A 23765-nucleotide genomic window follows, 5' to 3' on the forward strand; every position below is an offset into this window, starting at 1 on the left:
GAGATATAGTAGCTTAATTAGTGCCCAAAAATTTAAAAATAAGAAATTATTATCTGGTTATTGTAAAAATGGCTGTAACTCCTGAAATATTAATTTTTGAGAAAAATTATCAGACCAAAATTCTAGCTTATAAAATTTGCCACAAAAAATGTTTTTATGCTATGGGGCTATCTTCAATATTTTAGGAGATATAGTAACTTAGTTAGTGCTCAAAAAGTTAAAAAGTAAGAAATCATTATCTAGTCATTAAAAAATTACTATAATTCTTAAAATATTGATTTTTGAGAAAAATCATGAGACCAAAATTTTAGCTTATTAAATTTCCTATGAAAAATGTTTTTATACTGTGGGGTTATCTTTAATATTTTGAGATAATTTAATACATAACTTAAATAGTGCTCAGATATTAAAAAATCAAAAATCATTATCTAGTTACTATAAAAATGACTATAACTCCTGAAATATTGATTTTTAAGAAAAATCATTAGACCAAAATTGTAGCTTATTAAATTTCCTATAAAAAACATTTTTATACTACGGGGTTATCTTCAATATTTTAAAAGATATAGTAACTTAATTAGTGCTCATACAGTGAATAATGATAATAAACTTTTTTTTATCGACAAATATGTTGATTACTTTATTGTGTCAATGACTCATACCAAAAAAAAAAAACCAGAAGAATAAAACGATAATTTTATCGCTGAAATACGAGACTAAAAAACCCCACTGAGAAGGATTACTAAATTGATAATGATTAAAAAACACAATTAAGTACCTTAAAGCAAAAAAAATATTTTTATCATCGTAATAATCAATAACTTTACATAATACATTATAATTATTAATATTAATATTAATTATTATAAATAAAATAAAAATGAATAGATATTTTATTTTATTTATCCATTTTTTACCTCGCACAAACTAAGTGTTACCCTGATTAAATTTAACAGAATACCCTCCAGTAGAAGGGTCTTTATCTAACTGGAAATTATTCGTAGACAGTCCAAAGGGTTTAAGAATCATATTCCCGAGGTCTTTCAGCTTGCCAAGCATTTCTTCTTTGAGTTTTTCATTCTTTTCTTCAATCAGCGGTGGTAATCTCTGTAAATAAATAAATTTATTTATTTATTAATTTTTTAATTTATTCTCGACAAAAATAAATTATTAAAATAATTACTCGAACAGCGTGATGCGCTTCTGAGTGACCAGGGTCCAGTTCCAGGATTTTCTTGTAGTCAGCTAGCGACTGGTCGAGATTGTCCGTCTGTTCGTACAGCTGAGCGCGTCTCAAGTAAGCTTTCAGGTACGCTGGGTTCAATTCTACGGCTTTTGTGCAGTCTTTTATCGCTGATTCCTTGTCCTATAATTAAAATAATAAATTACAATCTCCAGAATGGAAATAAATGAAATTAAAGAAGAAATAATGACACTGAAATTAGCAAATACTTGACAATTAAAAAAATTTTTTTTTTTAAATAAATTAAGTATAAAAAATTATTTAAAAAAAAATCATTCTTTTTTTTCGAGCTTCCAAAAATGCAATTTTTTTCAATGAATTTTTCTTGCTCTAATTTATTTATTAAAAAATTTTTTTTTTAAATATTCATTATTTTTTTTAGAGCTTCAAAAGATGGAATTTTTTAAATATATTTTTCTTGCTATAATTTATTTATTAAAAAAATTTCTTTAAAAGTTAACTAAATATAGAAAATTATTTTTAAAAAATATCATTCATTTTCTTTAAAGTTTCTAAAAATGGAATTTTTTTAATAAATTTTTTTTGCTATAATTAATTTATTAAAAAAATTAAAAAAATGATGAGCTGTCTGAGAAGAAATCAATATAATTTACATCATCCTTAGCCTTGGCAGCTGCTCTGTTAGCGTAGAGAATAGCGCGTTGCTCTGAATACGCCAGCGGACAGGTCTGCAGAGCTTGTGTGTATGTAATAATTGCGCTGCTGTACTCACAAGCTTTAAAAAAATTATTTCCTTCATTTTTAAGCGCCTCTGCTTCAACTTTCAGGCTCTAGAAATATAAAATAAAAAATAACACTAAAGTTAGCCGATATATTTAATTTTTTGACTTTTTTTTTAATTATTAAATTAGAACTAAGAAATATTTTTTTAAATATTTTGTAATAATTTTTCTAATAAAAAAAAATTCTAACCGGTGACATTAGCCGAGTCGTCTAAGGTGCACGGCCTATAGAGGACTCGCGGACTAACTTACCGGCCAGGCGTGGGTTCGAATCCCAAGCTGGTCTTAGAAACCAACTTGGTTGATATTCGGCCCTTGCCGCGTAAGTTAAGATTTACACAACTCAAAAAGACCCCAACGTACCACTCCCAACAGTTAGAGTCGGTGATATGACCACAGCAGTTAAAACCGACTCTAAATAATAACTAATAATAAAAAAAAAAAAAAAAAAAAAAAAAATTCTAAAATAAATTATTAAATATCTGCTAAATTAATTTTAATAAAAAATCACCTCTTTTTCTTCTTCCGACAAATCAACCTCACGATCCTTGAGTCTCTCTTCATCAACAAAATCTTTCTCCGGAGGTTTCTCCTCGCAATCGGATTCAGGCTCTGAACTCACACCCTGGGTACTTTGTTCTTCTGGCTCGGATTTGATGCACGAATTTTCTAAATCTTTGGTCAGCTCATCGATTATAGCTTCATTTGACGGGATACTGTCTTTATCACTTTTCTCCATTGTTGTTATTATTTATCGATGACACGATATTATTTCAAGCTTGATAGGTTACGTTGACATGTAAGTAATTGTTGTCTATATTCTATATTTGTATTTATTATAACTACTTGCCAGGTTATTTAGTATCTCCACAATAAACGATGGTTTTTTAGTAAATATCCTTGATAAATTATTCGGTAATTTAATTTAATTATAAGATTTATTTTAATTAAAGTTGAGTTTATATTTGTGCTCTTGATGTGTGTACAACATTTAATGCTCAGTGATTATTTTCTGTTGACAATTTTATTCATTTTATTGGTCGGTAAAACAGCTGACATTTTATTTTTTTTTAGGTTAGTTTTATGACATTTAAATTAACAGTCTTGGTCATTTTTTTTTAAACAAATAAATTTTTTTTTTTTTTTAATAAATTATTTATAAAAAATTTTAATTTTTTATATTTTTAAATGTCAAATTTTTTTTACCATAATTTATTTATTAAAAATTCTTAAAATTATTTTTGGAACAAATTTTTTTTGTTTAAAAAAATAACTTTTTAAAATTTTATAACGAATTAAATGACAGAAAAATTTTTTTTTTAATTTCTTCAACTAAAATTTTTTTTTTTTAAATCAAAAAATACTTGAGAAAAGTTTAATTTAAAAATTCATCTAAAATTTACTTAATTTTTTTTTTTTTAATAAAAATATACTGACTAAATAATTATTTTATAATTTTTAATACTTATTACTATCAATAAAAATTAAAAAAAAGACAATGAAATTTACAAATTAAAAAACTAAAATTTAATAAGTAATTTTTCAACAAAAATTAACTGAGTTATAAAAAAATAAAAAAAAAGAGTCAAAGGAAAAATGACAAAGAATAAATATGAATTTTCCAAGTATATTTATTTAAATGACCAACTCTCCACATTAAAAGTTCATTCTGTGTGGGTATTGGCTACTTCTTAACCCAAACATAGCTGACAAGTAAGTAAAAAGCATTTTTTTATCGGGATGAGCTTTGATAGCACCAATGACCATCTTATCGACGACCTTCTGGTCGGCTTTCCTTTCATCGCTAGCTTTGTACTCCTCAGCTTTCTTGGTGAAGATGTCACCCTCTTCCTTCTTCGCCCGCTTTTCGCGCTTTCTCTTGAAGTAAGCGTCGTCTAGCTTTTCTGGAATTTGGACATTCTTCATGTCCAGGCGAGTTGACGTAGCAATAACGTAGTTCTGGCTTACTCGTCTCATTGGGCAAGCGTTGATCAAGAATGGGCCTGATGGACAAAGAATTAAAAATTATTATCAATAAGTTCATTAATAATAATTTATAACTATTATTATTAATAAGTTAAGTCATAAATTATTATTAATTAATTAATTAATTAATTATCATTCATAAATTTAGTCATAAATTATTATTAATTTAGTTATAAATTATTATTAATAAATTTATTAATAAATCATTATTCATACATTTAGTCATAAATTTTTATTAATTAATTTATTAATCAATTATTATTAATAAATTTATTAATAATAATTTATAACTGTTATTATTAATAAGTTTAGTCATAAATTATTATTAATTAATTTATTAATCAATTATTATTCATAAATTTAGTCATAAATTATTATTAATTTATTTATTAATGAATAAATTAATTAATCAGTTGTTATTAATAAATTATCATTAATAAATTTAGTTATTAATTATTATTAATAAATCATTATTCATACATTTAGTCATAAATTTTTGTTAATTAATTTATTAATTAATTATTATTAATAAATTTATTAATAATAATTTAAGAATAATAATTTATAACTATTATTATTAAGTTTAGTCATAAATTGTTATTAAAAAAATTATTAAAATGCTAAAAAAGACTTACCAGTAACCAAAAGCAGTCCACTTTTCAAAACTTTCAAGAGAACAACACGCTTTCCCTTGTGACGTCCAGCAAGAAGGATCAAGACAGTTCCTGGTACCAGGGATGGTCTGGTGTACCGGGTGTGCTCACGGAAAGCCTTCTTGGCATGGTGAACAGTAACCGGGTCCACTGTGGGGTAATTGGCTCGTCTTTTTAGGAGACGAACGATTCTAGTTCCTCCGTTCTTTTCGCCATTGATCTTCTTTTCAATGGTCAAAGGTTTCTTGGGCTTGACCTAGAAATTTAAATCATTAGTAAGTATCTTTATTTAAATTGTAATTATAAAAAAAAAAAAATTTTTTTTCAAGTCTAAAAATTCAGAAAGCAAAGTAATTTAATAATTTATAAAACTTTGATAATTATACTCATTAAATTATTAAAGCGACAGCTTGGATTATTATTGATGAATATAATTGGAGCAAATTATTTAAATACTAAATTCAAAAGAAATTTAATAACTTTTTTGGAGTTTTTAAAAGTTAATTTAGGATTAAAAAAAATTTTTATTTATTTGCAAGTGTTGATTTTTTTTAGAAAAAATTTTTTGACAATAATTTAATTTTTTTAAATTGTCATCTGATAATTTAAATATCATAAATTAATACTTGTTTCTTTTTTTTAATTAATTAAAATTAATTATCGATAAAGAAATAAATAAATAAATTAATTCATTAATTAAAAAATAAAAAAAGAAGCTTACTGTTTTGGGTGTTTTTTTGTCAAGGAATTTCCACAGAGCTTTCTTGTGGAACATGCGAGTTCTACTGAATCTGTAGACTCCATTGCCAAGATCGTAATTCCTTGGCTTACCCATCTTCTTGACAGGGGTAGCAGAAGCCGCCGGTTTGGCTGGGGTCTTTGCTTTAGCGTCAGCCATCTAAAAAAGACACAGATTTTAATTATAAATATTAATATTAACAATCAAACTTAACCTCAATCAAGATTTTTTAAGTAAGGACACAATTTAACAAATCAACAAATCGGTAATTATTATTCAACTTTAATAAAAGTTTATTTTCAAAATATTAGATTAAAATTGTTTTGTTGGATTTTTATTTTTTAATAATTAATAAAAATCACATGCAGGTAAAAATCCAAGTGTCAACGCAACCTAAAAATTGCGCTTGCTTAATAATCACTCTAACATAACAAACAGAAGATTAATACCATAAATATTAACAAAATACAAAAGAATAATTGTGTGTCTTTTATTAGTTAAGATATTTTTATATTAATTGGTAGATATAATTACGGATTTATTGGATTTAAATTAAATAAAATATCACGAGATTCGCTTACCACGAGTAGACGAATAAAAAGAGCTAAAAGTCGCAGGCTGGATTTTTCCTGCGAGTTTGTAACCTTTAGATACTATATCTAGACAGATTTTTATTTTTAAATGGTGGCTTTACGTCGGTAAAATGGTGTCACTCTCTCTTGGGCGGGAAAAAATTATTCAAATGAATAAAGAATAATTTATAAAATATATAAAAATAAAATAAGCAGACGTTTGACGATTTATAGGATTTTTTTTATTAAAAAAATGAATAAAAAGAAAAATTTGACATGTTAAAAATTTGACAAAACTAAAAGTGCAATTTTTTAATAATATTTTTTTAGTTCTAATTCTAATTCAATTAATTAAAAAAAAATATTTAATGCCAGCTGATTTTAGTGTGAAAAAATATAAAAAAAAATAAAAATGACACTGAAATCAGCTGGCATTTAATGAAAAAAAAAAATTTTTTTTTTAAAAAGTACTTATTGTTTACAATACTAGAGTTAGCCGATATTTTTTATTTTATTTTATTTATGAAAATGAAACTAAAAAAATATTTTTTCAAAATTGCACTTAAAGTTTTTACAAATTAAATTTTTTTAAAAATTATTTTGTAATAATTTTTTTATTAAAAAAATTACCAAGATTTTTAGATGTCGGCTAACTTTATTTTCATTTATTGTTTCTCAATTTTTTCACAAATGAAATTTTTTTTTTAATTATAATAATTATAAAAATTTTCAGATGCCGGCTACCTAATTTAATTTTTTCAATTTTTTAATTAAGTAAATAAAAGCTTTCAATTAAATAAATGAAATAATAGGTGTCTAAAATGTACTCCATTTCTTGCCACCAGCTGGCATCACAGAGGAATTCCGATGACCTTGTTCGGTAGGTCGGCGATTGGCGTAAAAGTAAGTAAAGACCGAGCAAGCTGCAATAACAATAATATAAACACAATTTTTTAACTATCCATCGTGGTAACTCTGACACGACTCCAATATGGCGAACGTGAGAGATAGTGATACTTCGTTGTGGCTACATAATAAATTAGGAATATCAAATGATAGTTGGACTGGCAGTTCTATTTGTTCTCAGTTAAATGCCGAGGTTTTACGTAATATAAAGGATTGTTTTGCCGAGTTACAGACCCAAGTTAAGCTCAAATTACTGCTTTCTTTTTTCCACATACCAAGACGCAATGTTGAAGAGGTAACAACATCACTAATTACTCATCATACTTGTTAATTAATAAATTTTATTATTTCTCTATTTATTGACCATTTTGGTGAATCTATCTATTTAATTTAGCAGTTATGTTTATTTTTACGCCAGAAAAGTAATTGAGTAACTTAATTGCTTTAAAAACATTTACCTGAACGCCATCTGTGCTGATGGCGGGCTTTCATTGATGAATAATTAATAATTATAATTTTATCAATCAAAATTAATATTACCAGTCACTTGACTAATTTTTTATTTTTTTTAATAAATAAATTTGGTGAAAAAAATTATTTTTAAAAAATTGCATTTGTAATTTTTTTGACAATTTATTTGTTACAAAAATTATTAACTATCTGCTAAATTAATTTTTATTAATTAATGACATTAAGTTTAACTGTCACTCGACAATTTTTAATTTTTTTTAACAAACAAATTTGTTCTAAAAAAATATTAAAAAAAAATTGCATTTTTAATTTTTTTCTAAATTTCTATTTGTCTAATTTTGTTTTAACATAATTTATTTGTTACAAAAATTATTAAATACCTGCTAAATTAATTTTCATTAATGATATTAAATTTAACCGTCACTTCACAATTTTCATTTTTTTTTTTAACAAACAAATTATTTTTACATAATTACATTTTTAATTTTTTAAAATTTCTACATGTCAATTTTTTTGACATAGTTTATTTGTTACAAAAATGATTAAATATCAACTAAATTAATTTTTATTAATTAATGACATTAAATTTAACTTTTTAAAAAATTGCATTTTTTATTTTTTTCTAAATTTCTACATGTCAATTTTTGATGAAAATTAAGTTAGCCATCTAAAAATTTTTATAATTTTTTTTTCATTGAAAAAATTATTACAAATTAATAAAAAAAATTTTTCATTTTTAAAAAACTTGAAGAGCTATAAGTGCAATTTTTTAAAAAAGTTTTTTAGTTCTAATTTAATAAATTAAAAAAAAGTCAAAAAAATTGGCTAACTTTAATATCATCAATTTTTGATAATAATAAAGTTACCCGACATTTATGATTTTTTTATTTTGCTTAATTTATTCAATTATAACTAAAAAATATTTTTAAAAAATTGCACTTATAGTTTTTCAAGTTTTTAACAAATGAAAAAATTTTTTTTTAATTTTTTTGTACCATTTTTATAATAAAAAAAAATTATAACAATTTTTAGATGTCGGCTAACTTTATATTCATCAATTTTTGTCTAATTAGGTAGATTTATTTAGAAATCTAACTATTGCATTAGTCCTCAACGTGAAATTTTCACCTGATTTTGCTATCATATGTTATAATTAGTCGAGTAACTTCCAAAAATACCATTGGTTAAAAAATTTATATATGTAATATAACCAGCCTTGTCATCAGGATATCTTGAAAAGTTTTCAACCGATCTTGATGAAACTTGGTACACATATTCTTTGGGTAATTATCGAGGTCGAGTTCGAAGATGAGTAAAATCGGTCAATTAGTTTAGAAATGGCGGCCATTTAAAATTTTCAAAATTTTGTAAATTTCAAGTTTTGTAACTTTAACCGTGAATAACTTCTGACTGACAGAAAAGAGCTCATTTCTGGAAACTTTATGATAAAACTGATTATATTACCTTCAATTTGACCTATAACACTTATACTTTATGAAGATTTTTATTAATTTTATGGGCCATTCAAAAATTTCAAAATAATGAAAACTTTTTTTCAAATGTCGTTTTTTTAGAATGACTTTTAAACAGCTTTACCGACCGATTTCAAAAACTAATTAGCTCTTAACATCAAAAAACTACGTCGATCGCCGCCAGACCGGTTAAAATCGCTTGATTCGTTTGTGAGATATCGTTGACGAAAAAAAAAAATCGAAATAAGCGTTTTTTTCAAACAAATTCCGAAACTTTTTATCTGATCAATTCACGGTTTGAAATTCATCATAGAATTCAAAAAACTGCATCGACTGTTGTCAACTACGTGATAATCGATTAACTCGTTTAAAAGTTATCGCGGATTGAAAATTTAAAAATTACATAAACATTTGTTATTGAACAAATTAAATAACATAAATAAAGAAAATCTCATATCACATGAAATCTACCTTCCATTTCGGATGAGGCCGAATGGCATTTTTTTTTTTTTTTGACATTTTATTTGTTAAAAAAATTCTTAAATTAATTTTAATAAAATTTCTAATTGTTTAGTGGAGAAATGAACTGGAGGAAGTTATTGAAATTGCGTCAGTGGACAGCGATTTGTGGGTGTCAATGTTATCCGAAGCGATGAAGACCCTGCCAGCAACTGGATCATTGAACACAGACATATCAGACCTGGACGAGCAGCGTCCAATATTCAGCGAGTTGGTGAACGACCTGAGGAAGCTGCTGAAGAAGCAAACAGACTTGACAATGTTGCCTTTGGAATGTCACTACCTCAACAAAACGGCCTTGATCTCCGTAGTCGGGCAACAACCAGCGCCGACGAAGCACTTTACGTTGAAAAGGAAGCCCAAGAGCGCTGCGCTAAGAGCGGAGTTGGTCCAGAAGAGCATCGACGCCGCGAATAACATGAAGAAGAGCACCGCGCCGACGGTGCCGGTTCGCAGCCGAGGAATGCCGAGAAAAATGACCGACACAACTCCGCTGAAGGGAATTCCGAGTCGAGTGCCAACGGGAGGGTTCAGATCTCCAGCTCTGACTCCTTCCTCAATGTACACCAGGACGCCTATCAGCAGCAGGATCAGGAAGGACGGAGGGATCAAGCTCTTAGATATCACAGAGCAGCCTTTGGGCTATGCACAGGCGAAGAAACGAAAGCGAATGCTTGAGCTGGAGGAACAGCAGAAGAAAGTCGCAGAAGCTCAAACTGCTGCGGTCGCAGCTGCTACTCCTCCGGCAGAAGCCTCCACCACCCCAGAGTATGCTCAGGGTCTTGCTCCAATCAATCCTCCGGCTACTCCAGCAGCTACTCCTGCTGCTACGCAGTCTTATGCTCCTCCAACTACTCCAGTAGCTGTTCCAGCTCCAACTACTCCTACTACACGTAAGTAAATTAAATAGTTTTTATTGCATTTATGTATTTAGGTGATTTTGTTAAATTGCTCTGTACTTTCTTAAATATTGACGTTTTTAAAAATATAAGCTCATCCTGATGTTACACTCATTAAGAGCTTTCATTTGAGTACCCACATGCATTTTTCATATATTTTTCATATATACATATATATAAATATATAAAATATATAAAAAATGCATGTGGGTATTCAAATGAAAGTTCTCGATGAGTGTAATGTCGGGGTGAGCTTATATCTTCAAAAATGTCAATAGTTGACAAGATACAAGGTAATTTTTTAATTATTGACATTTTTAAAGATATAAGTTCATCCTGACATTACTCTCATCGAGACCTTTCTTTTAAGTACCCACATGACAATTTTTATATATTTTATATATATATTGTATTTATGATATATGTAAATATGTAAAATATATGAAAAATTTATATGGGTACTCAAATAAAAGGTCTTGATAAATGTAATGTCGGAGTAAGCTTATATCTTCAAAAATGTCAATAGTTGACAAGATACTAGGTAATTTCTTAATTATTGACATTTTTAAAGATATAAGCTCATCCTGACATTACTTTCATCGAGACCTTTCTTTTAAGTACCCACATGACAATTTTTATATATTTTATATATATGGTATTTGTGAAATATATAAATATATAAAATATATGAAAAATTGATGTGGGTACTCAAATGAAAGGTCTTGATAAATGTAATGTCGGAGTAAGCTTATATCTTCAAAAATGTCAATAGTTGACAAGATACTAGGTAATTTCTTAATTATTGATATTTTTAAAGATATAAGCTCACCCGGTGTTACACTCATCGAGACCTTTCATTTAAGTACCCACATGGCAATTTTTATATATTTTATATATATGGTATTTATGATATATATAAATATATAAAATATATGAAAAATTGATGTGGGTACTCAAATGAAAGGCCTCGATGAGTGTAACGTCGGGATGAGCTTATATCTTTAAAAATGTCAATAGTTCACAAGGTACAAGGTCATTTCTTAATTAAGTCCCTAGAGATAGAGCATTTTCTGTAAATTAATAACAAAGGTCATGTTATAGTTAAACTATTTAATTATTTATATATTCAATTAATTTATTATTCTTTTTAGCAACCACTCCAATAATACCTACAACACCCAGTACCAGCGTGCCTGTACCAGCAGCTCCAACAGTGGTACCAGAGCCAACTCCAGCCATGGTTCAAACTGTCAGGCCTCCACAAACAATCACGCAAATTCGTATTCAAACCACACCACAGCCTGCTAATGCGACGGCTAACACCAGAAAAGGATTATCACTTACCGTTAGTAAATTAAATTTTTATTTTATAATTTTATTAATTAATTAAATTAATTAATAAATTTTATTAATTCATTAATTAATGGCAATTTTAATTGCAGCGAGAACAAATGTTGGAAGCACAAGAAATGTTTAGAACAGCGAACAAAGTTACTAGGCCCGAGAAAGCTCTTATTCTCGGATTTATGGCCGGAGCAAGAACTAATCCGTGTCCTAAACTCGGTAATATTGTCACTGTAATGCTGTCGGAGAACGTCGAGGAAGTTGTTCAGCCAGATGGCACAAAGTTGTCGATGCTCGTCGAAACTCACTTCCAGATGAATTATACGAACGGTGAGTGGAAGCGAATTAAAAAGAACCGTCGGGTGGTCACTGAAGAATCTGTGATTTCTAACGCAGCTACGGCAACTGCGGCAGCTTCTAATTAAATTTTTTTTTTTTTTTATAATTGTACATGTATTCTAAGCCCAGTTGAAGAGGTGTATATTTTTCACGGAAATTAGTTCTGTTTTTATACTCAAATTATTATGGCCTAAGTGCCTGTCAATCGTGTTTATTTTTTGATTATTAATTAATTAATTATTAATCAACTGCGTTGATAATTATACGGTAGATAGGTAATTAATATATTAGATTAAATTTATAAATTTATAAATTGAGTGGTGACAAAAAAAATAATTAAAATTTATTATTGCTTATTTTTATCACCATGCAATTAAATTATTAATTTATACATCAGAATTAATTAAAACTTAAAAATTAGTTAAAAAATTGAAGATAACTATTGTATTGATAATAATGAATTAATTATAAAACATCTGTTTATTTATATATTAATATTACGTAACAGAATATAAAAAATTGTTATGAACAATTATGTTAATTAACTACCTGATAAATTAGAGTGCAAATAATTACTGTAATGTACGATGGCAAAAGTATTACTGCTTTATTTGTCCAGAAAATTCCTGAGACACCTCGTTCTTCTTTAGAGTCCCGAATTCCACACTGTCGAAAGCCTAGAGTATTTTTTCGCTTAGGATATCCACGTTCTGCTGCCGGTAAGCTCGGCGCAATCAATCTACCCGTTGAAATTAAATGACTGAAGTCCATTTCGAGTTTATTGGCTATGGGGCCGCGGAAGTGGAGTAAAAATTGGATGCAAGCTCCGTCGTGGAGCTTTTTGGTCTTTCTTTTGTCGATTGATAACATCCATTCGGGGATTCCCATCACTTGTCTAACCTCGTCCAAAAATTGTGATCTGCAATTAAATAAATTTTTGCGTCGTTAAATAATGACTTGTTAAATTGCACTGTAATTTCTTAAATATTGACGTTTTTAAAGATATAAGCTCGTCCTGATGTTACACTCATCAAGAGCTTTCATTTGAGTACCCACATGCATTTTTCATATATTTTTCATATATACATATATATATATATATATAACATATATGAAAAATTGATGTGGGTACTCAAATGAAAGGTCTCGATGAGTATAATGTCGGGATGAGCTTATATCTTTAAAAATGTCAATAGTTTACAAGATACAAGGTAATTTCTTAATCATTGACATTTTTAAAGATATAAGCTCATCCCGATGTTACATTCATCGAGACCTTTCATTTAAGTACCCTCATGGTAATTTTTATATATTTTATATATATGGTATTTGTGAAATATATAAATATATATTAATAAATGAAAAATTGATGTGGGTACTCAAATGAAAGGTCTTAATGAGTGTAACATCGGGGTGAGCTTATATCTTTAAAAATGTCATTAGTTCACAAGATACAAGGTCATTTCTTAATTATGTATCTAGAGATAGAGATATTCTCTAAATAATATAGGTCAATTTTTTTTTCTCAGTATATTAAAATAAAAATATTAATAACTTACACGACAAATTGCGGAGGTTTTCTAATATTCGCGTATTTAACAATATCATTATCAGGCTGAATATTAGCGCAAGCGAATCTATGATACCCAAATTCTGGATCCTTGATAATAATCGATTTTCCCATAGCTGAAACAGTTCCTTCTAGAGGAAAATTCTGATCTATAAATATTTTACGCTCAAGACCAATGTCTATTGGTCCTAGACGAGCTGAGAGATCACCAACGTGACAACGAAGTGGTTGGTCAGGTCCACATTCTTGTTTATAAAGTTCTTCCTGTAAAAAAATTTTTATTTAATTAAAAAATTATATCTTAATATAAAATTGAGATGAAATATATGTGAAGCCAATTTTTATTCGTAATGTGATTGGTCAAATATATCATAAATCATAAGCATGAAAATATATGCAAACTCTATATTCAAGCACGTATATTAAATTTTAATCTAAATAAATAAAAGTACTTACATTAAGTGGATTAGCTAATTGAGTAAAATAAGGATTCCAAACGTATCCTCCAGCGACGCATCTAGTATCCTTGACTTGAACGGTGGCATCGTTGGGAGTAACTGGATTGACGTAAATTGCCCAGTTGTGATTTCGAGTCTTGAAATTACAAAAAAAGTTTTTATTTTATCTTTAATGCATTCTCAATAAATAAAAAAATAAATAAATAAAAATTGCTCACTATATTTCTATCACGCTCTCCTGGATGTCGAAGATTAACTTCAATAATTGTTTCGCTCTGGCTATTATCTTTGTAGATCAACTGTGTCTAAAAATTTAAATTAATTTATGTTATTAAAATTACCAGACACTTGACAATTTTTTTATTTAATTTTAAAAAATAAATTCGGTCTAGAAAATTATTTTTAAAAAATTTCATTTATAATTTTTTAAATTTTCTAAAAATGAAATTTTTTCAATAAATTTTTTAAAATTATAATTTATTTTAAAAAAAAATTATCTTTTAATAAAATCCAATTGAATTTATAATTTTTGTAATTTTTCAAAAATGAAATTTTTTAATAATATCCAATTGTATTTATAATCCTTTATTAAAAAGTTGAAAGTAACGTTTTCATTGTTGTCGCTTTTCGTTGCTATGGTGACCTTTTTTTGGCAATTGTTATTATAGCAACGGTTACCATGGCAACGATTAAATATTAATGAGTAAAATTTGTAAAAATATTGATTAATTAAATTGTCGATAATAAAAATTTTGACAGAAGCGCGTTCGATTTTCTAGTTTTTTAAATTTTCTAAAAATGAAATTGTTTAAAATTATAAATTATTTTTAAAAAAATATATTTTTTAATAAAATCCAATTGCATTTATAATTTTTTTAATTTTCTAAAAATGAAATTTTTTAAATTATAATTTATTTAAAAAAAAATTATTTTATATTAAAATCCAAGAATTTATTATAATTATTTATAATAAATATTATAAAAATAAAAATAACAAACCATTCTGATATAACCATAAGCAAAACCGTCAGGATTATGAAACGAAGCTATCGCCCGAAGTTCTCTGGCTTCTAAGGGCGCATATCCTCTCTCGATGGTCGAGCAAGCCCACCTGAGATCTCTCTTTTTCTTATGAATCACCAAGCTCCTTCCGATGATCCCTTCATACCCAAATAACGGAAGCAAAGAATCATTAAAAGTTGTCGAGTATCTTTTTCTATTGTCAAGTATTCCGAACTTTCCGCTCAAGTCGCCTAGTTTGTACTGATCCACCGTTCCTTCTCCAGGTAAGCTAGACTTGTTGACATTTAGCGGGTTAAAAACGCCGTACAGAGAAGTTGCTTCGCAAGGAAACTCCAGGTCCATTTCAATAGGAGTCATGTGGATTTGGTAACTACTAACTTGTCCGTCTAATCCTTCTAACATCACTTCTACGTCAGTCACGTCGTACTCGGATTGTTGAATAAATTCCAATTTCCCTTTTATATTTGTTACTACGCCGTTATCAAACCAATCTTTGACTACTGCTTTTCTTCTATACACCCGACTTATCCTAAAAATAATTTTTTTTTTAATATAATAATAACATTAATAACAGAATTTATATATATTTATTATTATTATTATTCACATATTAAATTATATCTCTTAAAATATATAAAACTAGCAGTTCGCCCCGGCTTAGCAGGGTATTTAACAAAAATTTTTGAATTATTTATAATATAAGATAGCCTATGTCACCCGGGGATAGTGTAGCTTTTCAACAGTGAAAGAATTTTTCAAATCGGTTCAGTAGTTTCGGAGCTTATTCAATGCAAACAAACAAACAAACATACAAACAATCAAATCTTTCCTCTTTATAATATTAGTATAGATAACTTTATAGTATAAAAAAAAATGCCATTCGGCCTCACCCGAAATGGAAGGTAGATTTCATGTGATATGAGATTTTCTTTATTTATGTTATTTAATTTGTTCAATAACAAATTTTTATGTAATTTTTAAATTTTCAATCCGCGATAACTTTTAAACGAGTTAATCGATTATCACGTAGTTGACAACAGTCGATACAGTTTTTTGAATTCTATGATGAATTTCAAACCGTGAATTGATCAGATAAAAAGTTTCGGAATTTGTTTGAAAAAAACGCTTTTTTCGATTTTTTTTTTCGTCAACGATATCTCACAAACGAATCAAGCGATTTTGACCGGTCCGGCGGTGATCGACGTAGTTTTTTGATGTTAAGAGCTGATTAGTTTTTGAAATCGGTCGGTAAAGCTGTTTAAAAGTCATTCTAAAAAAACGACATTTGAAAAAAAGTTTTCATTATTTTGAAATTTTTGAATGGCCCATAAAATTAATAAAAATCTTCATAAAGTATAAGTGTTATAGGTCAAATTGAAGGTAATATAATCAGTTTTATCATAAAGTTTCCATAAATGAGCTCTTTTCTGTCAGTCAGAAGTTATTCACGGTTAAAGTTACAAAACTTGAAATTTACAAAATTTTGAAAATTTTAAATGGCCGTCATTTCTAAACTAATTAACCGATTGTGCTCATCTTCAAACTCGACCTCGGTAATTACCCAAAGAATATGTGTACCAAGTTTCATCAAGATCAATTGAAAACTTTTCGAGATATCCTGATGACAAGGCTGGTTATATTACATATATATATATATATATATATATATATATATATATATATATATATATATATATATATATATAAATTTTAACCAAGGGTGTTTTTGGAACTTATTTGACTAATTATGACATATGATAGCAAAATCAGGTGAAAATTCCACCATGAGGACTAATTCAATAGTTAGATTTCTAACAAAATCTACCTAAAATTTTTTGTAGGAAATTTTCTAAGCTACAATTTTGGTCTCATAATTTTTTTCAAAAATCAATATTTAATTAAAAAATTTATTTTTATTATTGATTTTAAATAATAATAATAATTTAATAAACTTGAAATTAAATTCTTACATGGTACAAGCAAATCTCTCCCCTCGAGCAACTGGTCCATGGTCATCGTAGATCACCAAACTTTTTCCTAAAATGCTATGTGACCCCGATAGAGGCAACGACGAATCTGTAAAGAGTTTCCGAGTTATACGAGGTCCATCTAGCTTCCTCCCGGCAATATTAAGCATTCCGTGTCTTGTCAAATCTCCCAACCGGCACAGAGTAATTTCATTCATTGAACATCGCTCGGGATGCTTTGGATCCCACTCTATTTTGTGAGGATTGTAAGGACTTCCTGCACTGAGACATCTTGCGGTCCAGTTGTAATAATCACTGCCTGGAGGATGATCATGTATCATCCATCTTTAAAAAATATTTTATTTTTATTTCAGTTAATTTGTATAAAATTTAACTACACGGAAAGAACAAAATGACACAGGATATCATTCCAGATTATACTGAGTGAAAAAAAATTCAGATAGTAGCTAGTATAATCCAGATTACAATTAGTATAATCCAGATATCAAGCAGTATAATCTGGATTATACTAGCTACAATCTGAAATTTTTCTTCACTACAGTATTCAAGTAAAATTTTTATAGAATTTATATATGAGTACATCTATAATTTAGAATTGAATTCACAAAGTCTTGTACTTATAAAAATATTTATACAATAATTTAAAAATAAAGTGGCCAAAAAAAAGTACACTGGCCACAAACGGTACTTTTACTCTAATTGTTTTAATTTAAATAAATTATCAAATAAATAATTCAATAAATTATCAAATAAATTATTAAATAAAATTATCAAGAATAAATAATTTACCTATGATCATCAGAATTATTAAGCGCAAGTCCATCAGAATGAATTAAATTCTCAATAATAATAGTTGTGTCCATCTCCGGTTCATTTAATGGCTGTCGAAATATTATTTTACCAACAATTGGATATCTAAAGACAGCTTGAGCAGTAAGCATTGGCATCTGTCCAGCTGTTTGAGAAATATGCTGTAATACAGTACCACAAACCCAAGGAATGATACCTTTATTATCAGTCTCATTATATCTGAAATTATTTAACAAAATATATATTCAAATTAACTATTTTAATTTAATTATTTAACATACTAACTATCTTAATTTAATTATTTAACATACTTGTATAAAACTAGAGATCTGTGCAAAATACTATAAACCCCAGTCAGAGGTAAAAAAGTATCCCAGTAAACTCCGCTGAGTTTAGCGCTACCAGGAAGAATATCATTGTGATGAGAACCATCTTTCCTGCCTTGAAGCTTTCCAGATAAGTCTCCAATAGCATACTGGTCCTGGGTGCCCAGACCAGCTGGTGGAATGGTTTTGTCGTCGACGTTCGACGGATTGTACATTGACTTGGTGCTCAGACACTCTTGTTCTGAGTTTCTGGTCCTCACCAGAGGCTCACGAGGCAGCTCGTGGATTTTGTAAGCTGCTGTTTTTGTTTCGTACCTCAGTCTTGTTTCTAAGTCGTTTATTGGAGACAGAGAAACGTTCACCCAGGTTGGATGGAACCTTGTTTCTTGGGTGAATGTCACTTCACCTTTGACTCCGTGGGAATTTATCAGACTCCTAAAAAATTAGAGATGAATTATTAAAAATTTTGTTTTATTAAATAATGACTTTTGTTAAATTGCACTGTATTTTTTTAAATATTGACATTTTTAAAGATATAAGCTCATCCTGATGTTACATTCATCAAGAGCTTTCATTTGAGTACCCACATGCATTTTTTATATATTTTTCATATATACATATATATATATATATATATATATATATATATATATATATATAATATATGAAAAATTGATGTGGGTACTCAAATGAAAGGTCTCGATGAGTGTAACATCAGGATAAGCTTATATCTTTAAAAATGTCAATAGTTGACAAGATACAAGGTCATTTCTTAATTAATGACATTTTTAATGATATAAGCTCATCCCGATGTTACACTCATCAAGAGCTTTCATTTGAGTACCCACAAGCATTTTTGATATATTTCTCATATAAACATATATATAATATATATAAATATATGAAAAATTGATGTGGGTACTCAAATAAAAGGTCTCGATGAGTGTAACATCGGGATGAGCTTATATCTTTAAAAATGTCAATAGTTCACAAGATACAAGGTCATTTCTTAATTATTGACATTTTTAAAGATATAAGCTCATCTTGATATTACACTCATCGAGACCTTTAATTTAAGTACCCACACGACAATTTTCATATATTTAATATATATGGTATTTGTGAAATATATAAATATATAAAATATATGAAAAATTAATGTGGGTACTCAAATGAAAGGTCTCGATGAGTGTAATGTCAGGGTGAGCTTATATCTTTAAAAATGTCAATATTTCACAAGATACAAGGTCATTTCTTAATTATAAAACCGATTTTATCATGTGACTATCCTGGACACAAATTTTTTCTTATTCTCTTAATAATATATATTAATAAAAAATTACTTTGCTAGGGTGAATTTTTGATTTTTAATTTTGGCACAAGCGAGGAACGAATCGCTGTGGGTTGGATGAAAAATGACCAAATAAAGCGAGCGATGAGACCCAAGAAGATCAGCTGGCAGCAAAGAAATCACTGGATCTTTGTAAGCAGCCTTGGATTTTTTGTTTGTGTTTGTTGCAACTTTTATTTTCCCCAGGCGAGCGTCAATATCTCCAATAGCTTTTCCCTCACCGAGATCATCAGGATCAAAGACAGTCTGCAGGATGTTGCAGTCGTTTTTTTCTTTTTCTGAATCGAAGATATCAGTGACGTAAATTTTCCAGTGGTGCTCGGTAAAGCCGCTCTGGGCTTTGTTTTCCGACGTGTGATGGAGATCAGTGTAGATAATTGTGTCTGTAGTAGAGTCTCCTCCCAGCCATCTGAACCAGATTGAGCCGGCGACGGGGCCTTGGAACCGGGCCTCTGCATTTTTTTCCGCGTTTGTTTCTAGGACATTTATTGAGGTGCAAATAGTACGAGGAGAGTAAGTGTCTCTCAATATTAATCCTTTGCTCCAAAGACCTTTTTCTCCAGTTAGGCTGATGTTTGGAACTTCTACGGTGATTGATTCGTTCCCTGGGATTGTCAATGGACCCACCAGCTCTGTCAAGTCAATTAATCTAAAAAAAAATATTTTATTGTTATTAATATAATTATTTATTACTATGTAAGCATTATTACTTAAGGGGGAACACCACTGTGACGGTCGAAAAACAAGGTGATTTTCGGAAATTTCTTTGACAGGGAAAATAAATGAATTTGGGGATCGGGTTTTTTTTTATTTTATTAAGGGTACATTGAAGATTATTACCCTGAATTTTTATTAAAAAATATTTAATTATTACAAAGTTATTAACAATCTCGTAGAGCACTAGAGAAAATTTCCCCCTCCATGATCGGATCGATAACTCAAAAACGGATCATCTGAAAATAAAAACCCAAATTGCTTTTTAATCAGTAAGGATGTAGTTATCGGAATTTTGAAAATTTTAATTTACAAAAAAATGGTGACTGAAAATTTTCTCACTATTTTTAATGTTTTTTTTTTGTTTTAACCCGGCTAAAAAAATCTTTAAAATCAAAATTTTCAAAATTCCGTACGAGCAACGATAACTACATCCTTATCGATTAAAAATCAATTTGGATTTTTATTTTCAAATTATCCGTTTGTGAGTTATCGTTCCGACAGTGGAGGGGGGGGGGGAATTTCCTCCAGTGCTCGACGAGATTATTATGTAATAACTTTGTAATAATTAAGTATTTTTTAATAAAAATTTAGGGTAATAATCTTTAATCTACCTTTAATAAAATAAATAAAACCCGATTCCCAAATTCTTTTATTTTCCGTGTCAAAAAAATTCCCAAAAATCACCTTTTTTTTTTACCATCACAGTGGTGTTCCCCTTTAAGACACTGTATCTCCTACAATATTGAAGATAGCCCCATAGTATAAAAACATTTTTTGTAGGAAATTTAATAAGCTACAATTTTTGTCTCATAATTTTTCTCAAAAATCAATATTTCAGGAGTTACAGCCATTATTTATAATGATTAGATAATGATTTTTCATTTTTCACCATCTTGGTGTTATGTAAGTTACATATTAAATTATATCTCCTAAAATATTGAAGATAAACCCATAGTATAAAAACCTTTTTTATAGGAAATTTCCTAAGCTACAATTTTTCTCAAAAATCAATATTTTAGAATCTACAGCCATTTTTATAATGACTAGATAATGATTTCTTACTTTTAATTTTTTGAATACTAATTAAATTACTAATCCCCTAAAATATTAAAGATAGCCCCATTGTATAAAAACATTTTTTATAGGAAATTTAATAAGCTACAATTTTGGTCTCATAATTTTTGTCCAAAATCAATATTTCAGGAGTTATAACCATTTTTACAATGAGTAAATAATGATTTCTCATTGTTCAATATCTGAGTACTATTTAAGTAACATATATTTAATTATATCTCCTAAAATATTGAAGATAGTCCTATAAAACAAAAATATTTTTTATAGGAAATTTTATAATCTCCAAATTTGTTTTTATAATTTTTTGATAAAATCAATATTTCAAGAGTTACAGTCATTTTTAATTAATGTAACTAGATAGTGATATTTCATTCAAAAGTTTACTATTATTATAATTATTTAAAATAAAAAATAAATAAAACCTTGATAAAATTTATTCAACCTTCCTTTCTAACTACTAAACCGTTAAAATTCCATCCCAAAAAAAATGATAATCCGTAACCTGAAACTTAAAAATAGAAAAGCAAAGCCACGAAAATGAAATTTGTTACGTTAAAAACTGTCTATAAGATATTTTTATCCCGTGACATTAAGACACCCCCAGTATTTAAATATATATGGTTAACAATAATACTATTTTTATTTATAATATTTCTTACGACTCGCCCAGATGTTGTTCCGAGCAGCGGTCCTCGATTTTGGAGTAATCCACCGGGAATCTAGTCACCGACCAAAGCCATTGCTGATCTGGATACTGAAGAGTAGCGTGCAAAGCCGTGCGAATTTTAACAGTATCCTCAGATACTTTCTCAAAGCGTATTTCACCATGGAGACCACCTGCTGATATATAAGCTGCTAATCGTAGTGCATTTCCACTGGCCACCGCTTTAAAAATAAAAAAACCAACTATAAATATACTCTCAAAATAATTTAAACAAGCTCTAATTAGATATTATTTACCAAGAACAAAAATAAAAATCCACCACATTTCATATATTTTTTTTTAACTCAGTCATCATGCTGTTAAATATACTAAATTTATAAAATATATTAAAATTGTCTGGGGGCCTCCTTGGTGTTTATTCTCCACTGACAACTTTCTCCAGCTCCATAAGAATTATTTATCCTGAGCTCAGTAGTGGGAGAAGAGCCTCAAGCTTAAGGTTACTACTTCTACGCCGTTATATTTTTTTTCAGCTTTCAATTATTAAATAGAATGTATGACTATTATTATTATTATCTATATTATTAAGAGAATAAGCAAAATTTTGTGGTTTCATATTATTCTCACCAATAGTCAATTTATTATGATAAATATTTAGGCTGCATTCGAAAATACTCTATCTCTACATACATAATTAAGAAATGACCTTGTATCTCGTGAACTATTGACATTTTTTAAGATATAAGCTCATCCCGATGTTAAACTCTTCGAGACCTTTCATTTAAGTACCCACACGACAATTTTCATATATTTTATATATTTATGTATTTTATATATTTATATATTTCACAAATACCATATATATAAAATATATGAAAATTGTCGTGTGGGTACTTAAATGAAAGGTCTCGAAGAGTTTAACATCGGGATGAGCTTATATCTTTAAAAATGTCAATAATTAAGAAATTACCTTGTATCTTGTCAACTATTGACATTTTTAAAGATATTAGCTCATCCCGATGTTACGCTCATCAAGACCTTTCATTTGAGTACCCACATCAATTTTTCATATATTTTATATATTTATATATTCCACAAATACCATATATATAAAATATATAAAAATTGCTATGTGGGTACTCAAATAAAAGGTCTCGATGAGTGTAACATCGAGATGAGCTTATATCTTTAAAAATGTCAATAATTAAGAAATGACCTTGTATCTTGTCAACTATTGACATTTTTAAAGATATAAGCTCATCCCGATGTTACACTCATCAAGACCTTTCATTTGAGTACCCACATCAATTTTTCATATATTTATATATATTATATATATATATGAAAAATATTTAAAAATGCATGTGGGTACTCAAATGAAAGGTCTTGATGAGTGTAACATCAGGATGAGCTCATATCTTTAAAAATGCCAATATTTAAAAAAGTACAGTGCAATTTAACAAAAGTCATTATTTAATAAAACAAAATTTTATTTATTTATCGTTCACAAGTCACGGCAGTCACATAGTGTGACTTAATAATAATAATAATAATAATAATAATCAGTCATACTAGACGGACTTCGGTTTGCTGACAAACACATGACAGTCATGATTTTACTAAATAAATAAATAGTTTTAATTAACCTCGGCTTTGATTAAAAATTGTCGTTCCAGTTAGACAAATATTGAAGTCATGTTTTTCTTCTTGAGACATGTTGAAGCGTTCGTACATTCCTTGAGATCATTTGTTTTGATGGAAGGCATGTCTAAATTTACCCAGACGACCTACAACATTGTGAACGGTTTCAATGGTTGGGTGGGACAAGCAGCGTAAAAATCTTAATATATTTTTTTTTTATATTAAAGATCAATTCATTTTAAAAAATTTATACTCAC

At 28.2% G+C, this 23765-nt stretch overlaps 4 protein-coding genes across 5 annotated transcripts; 1 reads left to right on the forward strand and 3 right to left on the reverse strand.

Annotated features, from left to right (window-relative positions):
• Positions 1-610: 610 nt before the first annotated feature.
• On the reverse strand, positions 611-3000 carry LOC123271621 (tetratricopeptide repeat protein 1). Its single transcript, XM_044738017.1, has 4 exons — positions 2498-3000; positions 1858-2034; positions 1184-1366; positions 611-1107 (listed from the first exon to the last, which is right to left on the reverse strand). The coding sequence occupies exons 1-4, from the start codon at positions 2723-2725 to the stop codon at positions 928-930; spliced, it is 768 nt and encodes a 255-aa protein (XP_044593952.1). The 5' UTR covers positions 2726-3000; the 3' UTR covers positions 611-927.
• Positions 3001-3599: 599 nt separating this feature from the next.
• LOC123271508 (60S ribosomal protein L6) lies at positions 3600-5968 on the reverse strand. Its single transcript, XM_044737855.1, has 4 exons — positions 5946-5968; positions 5347-5523; positions 4608-4881; positions 3600-3989 (listed from the first exon to the last, which is right to left on the reverse strand). Exons 2-4 carry the CDS (start codon positions 5521-5523, stop codon positions 3643-3645), a joined length of 798 nt encoding a protein of 265 aa, XP_044593790.1. The 5' UTR covers positions 5946-5968; the 3' UTR covers positions 3600-3642.
• Positions 5969-6837: 869 nt separating this feature from the next.
• On the forward strand, positions 6838-12144 carry LOC123272120 (negative elongation factor A-like). The gene is made up of 4 exons (XM_044738783.1): positions 6838-7137; positions 9360-10197; positions 11355-11548; positions 11646-12144. Exons 1-4 carry the CDS (start codon positions 6928-6930, stop codon positions 11970-11972), a joined length of 1569 nt encoding a protein of 522 aa, XP_044594718.1. The 5' UTR covers positions 6838-6927; the 3' UTR covers positions 11973-12144.
• On the reverse strand, positions 11990-23629 carry LOC123272119. 2 transcript variants are annotated; one of them, XM_044738782.1, is made up of 12 exons: positions 23440-23521; positions 22164-22400; positions 21863-22088; positions 19405-20061; positions 18047-18496; positions 17715-17954; positions 16908-17249; positions 14914-15466; positions 14133-14219; positions 13913-14050; positions 13446-13720; positions 11990-12805 (listed from the first exon to the last, which is right to left on the reverse strand). In XM_044738782.1, the coding sequence occupies exons 2-12, from the start codon at positions 22189-22191 to the stop codon at positions 12424-12426; spliced, it is 3378 nt and encodes a 1125-aa protein (XP_044594717.1). In that variant the 5' UTR covers positions 22192-22400; positions 23440-23521; the 3' UTR covers positions 11990-12423. The 2 variants fall into 2 exon arrangements, with proteins under 2 accessions (XP_044594717.1, XP_044594716.1); XM_044738781.1 differs by lacking the exon at positions 22164-22400 and having other exon boundaries at positions 23514-23629.
• Between the last annotated feature and the right edge of the window lie 136 nt (positions 23630-23765).

The sequence above is a fragment of the Cotesia glomerata genome, linkage group LG9 (assembly GCF_020080835.1).
Source record: "Cotesia glomerata isolate CgM1 linkage group LG9, MPM_Cglom_v2.3, whole genome shotgun sequence".
NCBI classification, from domain to species: Eukaryota; Metazoa; Arthropoda; class Insecta; order Hymenoptera; family Braconidae; genus Cotesia; species Cotesia glomerata.

Excerpts from the sequence above, each read along its gene's own strand:
- LOC123271621 (XM_044738017.1), bottom strand. The coding sequence starts at position 2,725 with ATGGAGAAAAGTGATAAAGACAGTATCCCGTCAAATGAAGCTATAATC. Across the intron at positions 1,367-1,857 it reads CTGCCAAGGCTAAGGATGAT|GACAAGGAATCAGCGATAAA; the intron begins GTAAATTATATT and ends TTTTAATTATAG. Across the intron at positions 1,108-1,183 it reads AAGCGCATCACGCTGTTCGA|AGATTACCACCGCTGATTGA; the intron begins GTAATTATTTTA and ends ATTTATTTACAG.
- LOC123271508 (XM_044737855.1), bottom strand. The coding sequence starts at position 5,523 with ATGGCTGACGCTAAAGCAAAGACCCCAGCCAAACCGGCGGCTTCTGCT. Across the intron at positions 4,882-5,346 it reads ACAAAAAAACACCCAAAACA|GTCAAGCCCAAGAAACCTTT; the intron begins GTAAGCTTCTTT and ends TTAAATTTCTAG. Across the intron at positions 3,990-4,607 it reads TGGACTGCTTTTGGTTACTG|GCCCATTCTTGATCAACGCT; the intron begins GTAAGTCTTTTT and ends TTTGTCCATCAG.
- LOC123272120 (XM_044738783.1), top strand. The coding sequence starts at position 6,928 with ATGGCGAACGTGAGAGATAGTGATACTTCGTTGTGGCTACATAATAAA. Across the intron at positions 7,138-9,359 it reads CAAGACGCAATGTTGAAGAG|TGGAGAAATGAACTGGAGGA; the intron begins GTAACAACATCA and ends CTAATTGTTTAG. Across the intron at positions 11,549-11,645 it reads GAAAAGGATTATCACTTACC|CGAGAACAAATGTTGGAAGC; the intron begins GTTAGTAAATTA and ends TTTTAATTGCAG.
- LOC123272119 (XM_044738781.1), bottom strand. The coding sequence starts at position 23,601 with ATGTACGAACGCTTCAACATGTCTCAAGAAGAAAAACATGACTTCAAT. Across the intron at positions 20,062-21,862 it reads GAACAACATCTGGGCGAGTC|ATTAATTGACTTGACAGAGC; the intron begins GTAAGAAATATT and ends ATTTTTTTTTAG. Across the intron at positions 14,220-14,913 it reads CTTATGGTTATATCAGAATG|ACACAGTTGATCTACAAAGA; the intron begins GTTTGTTATTTT and ends TTAAATTTTTAG.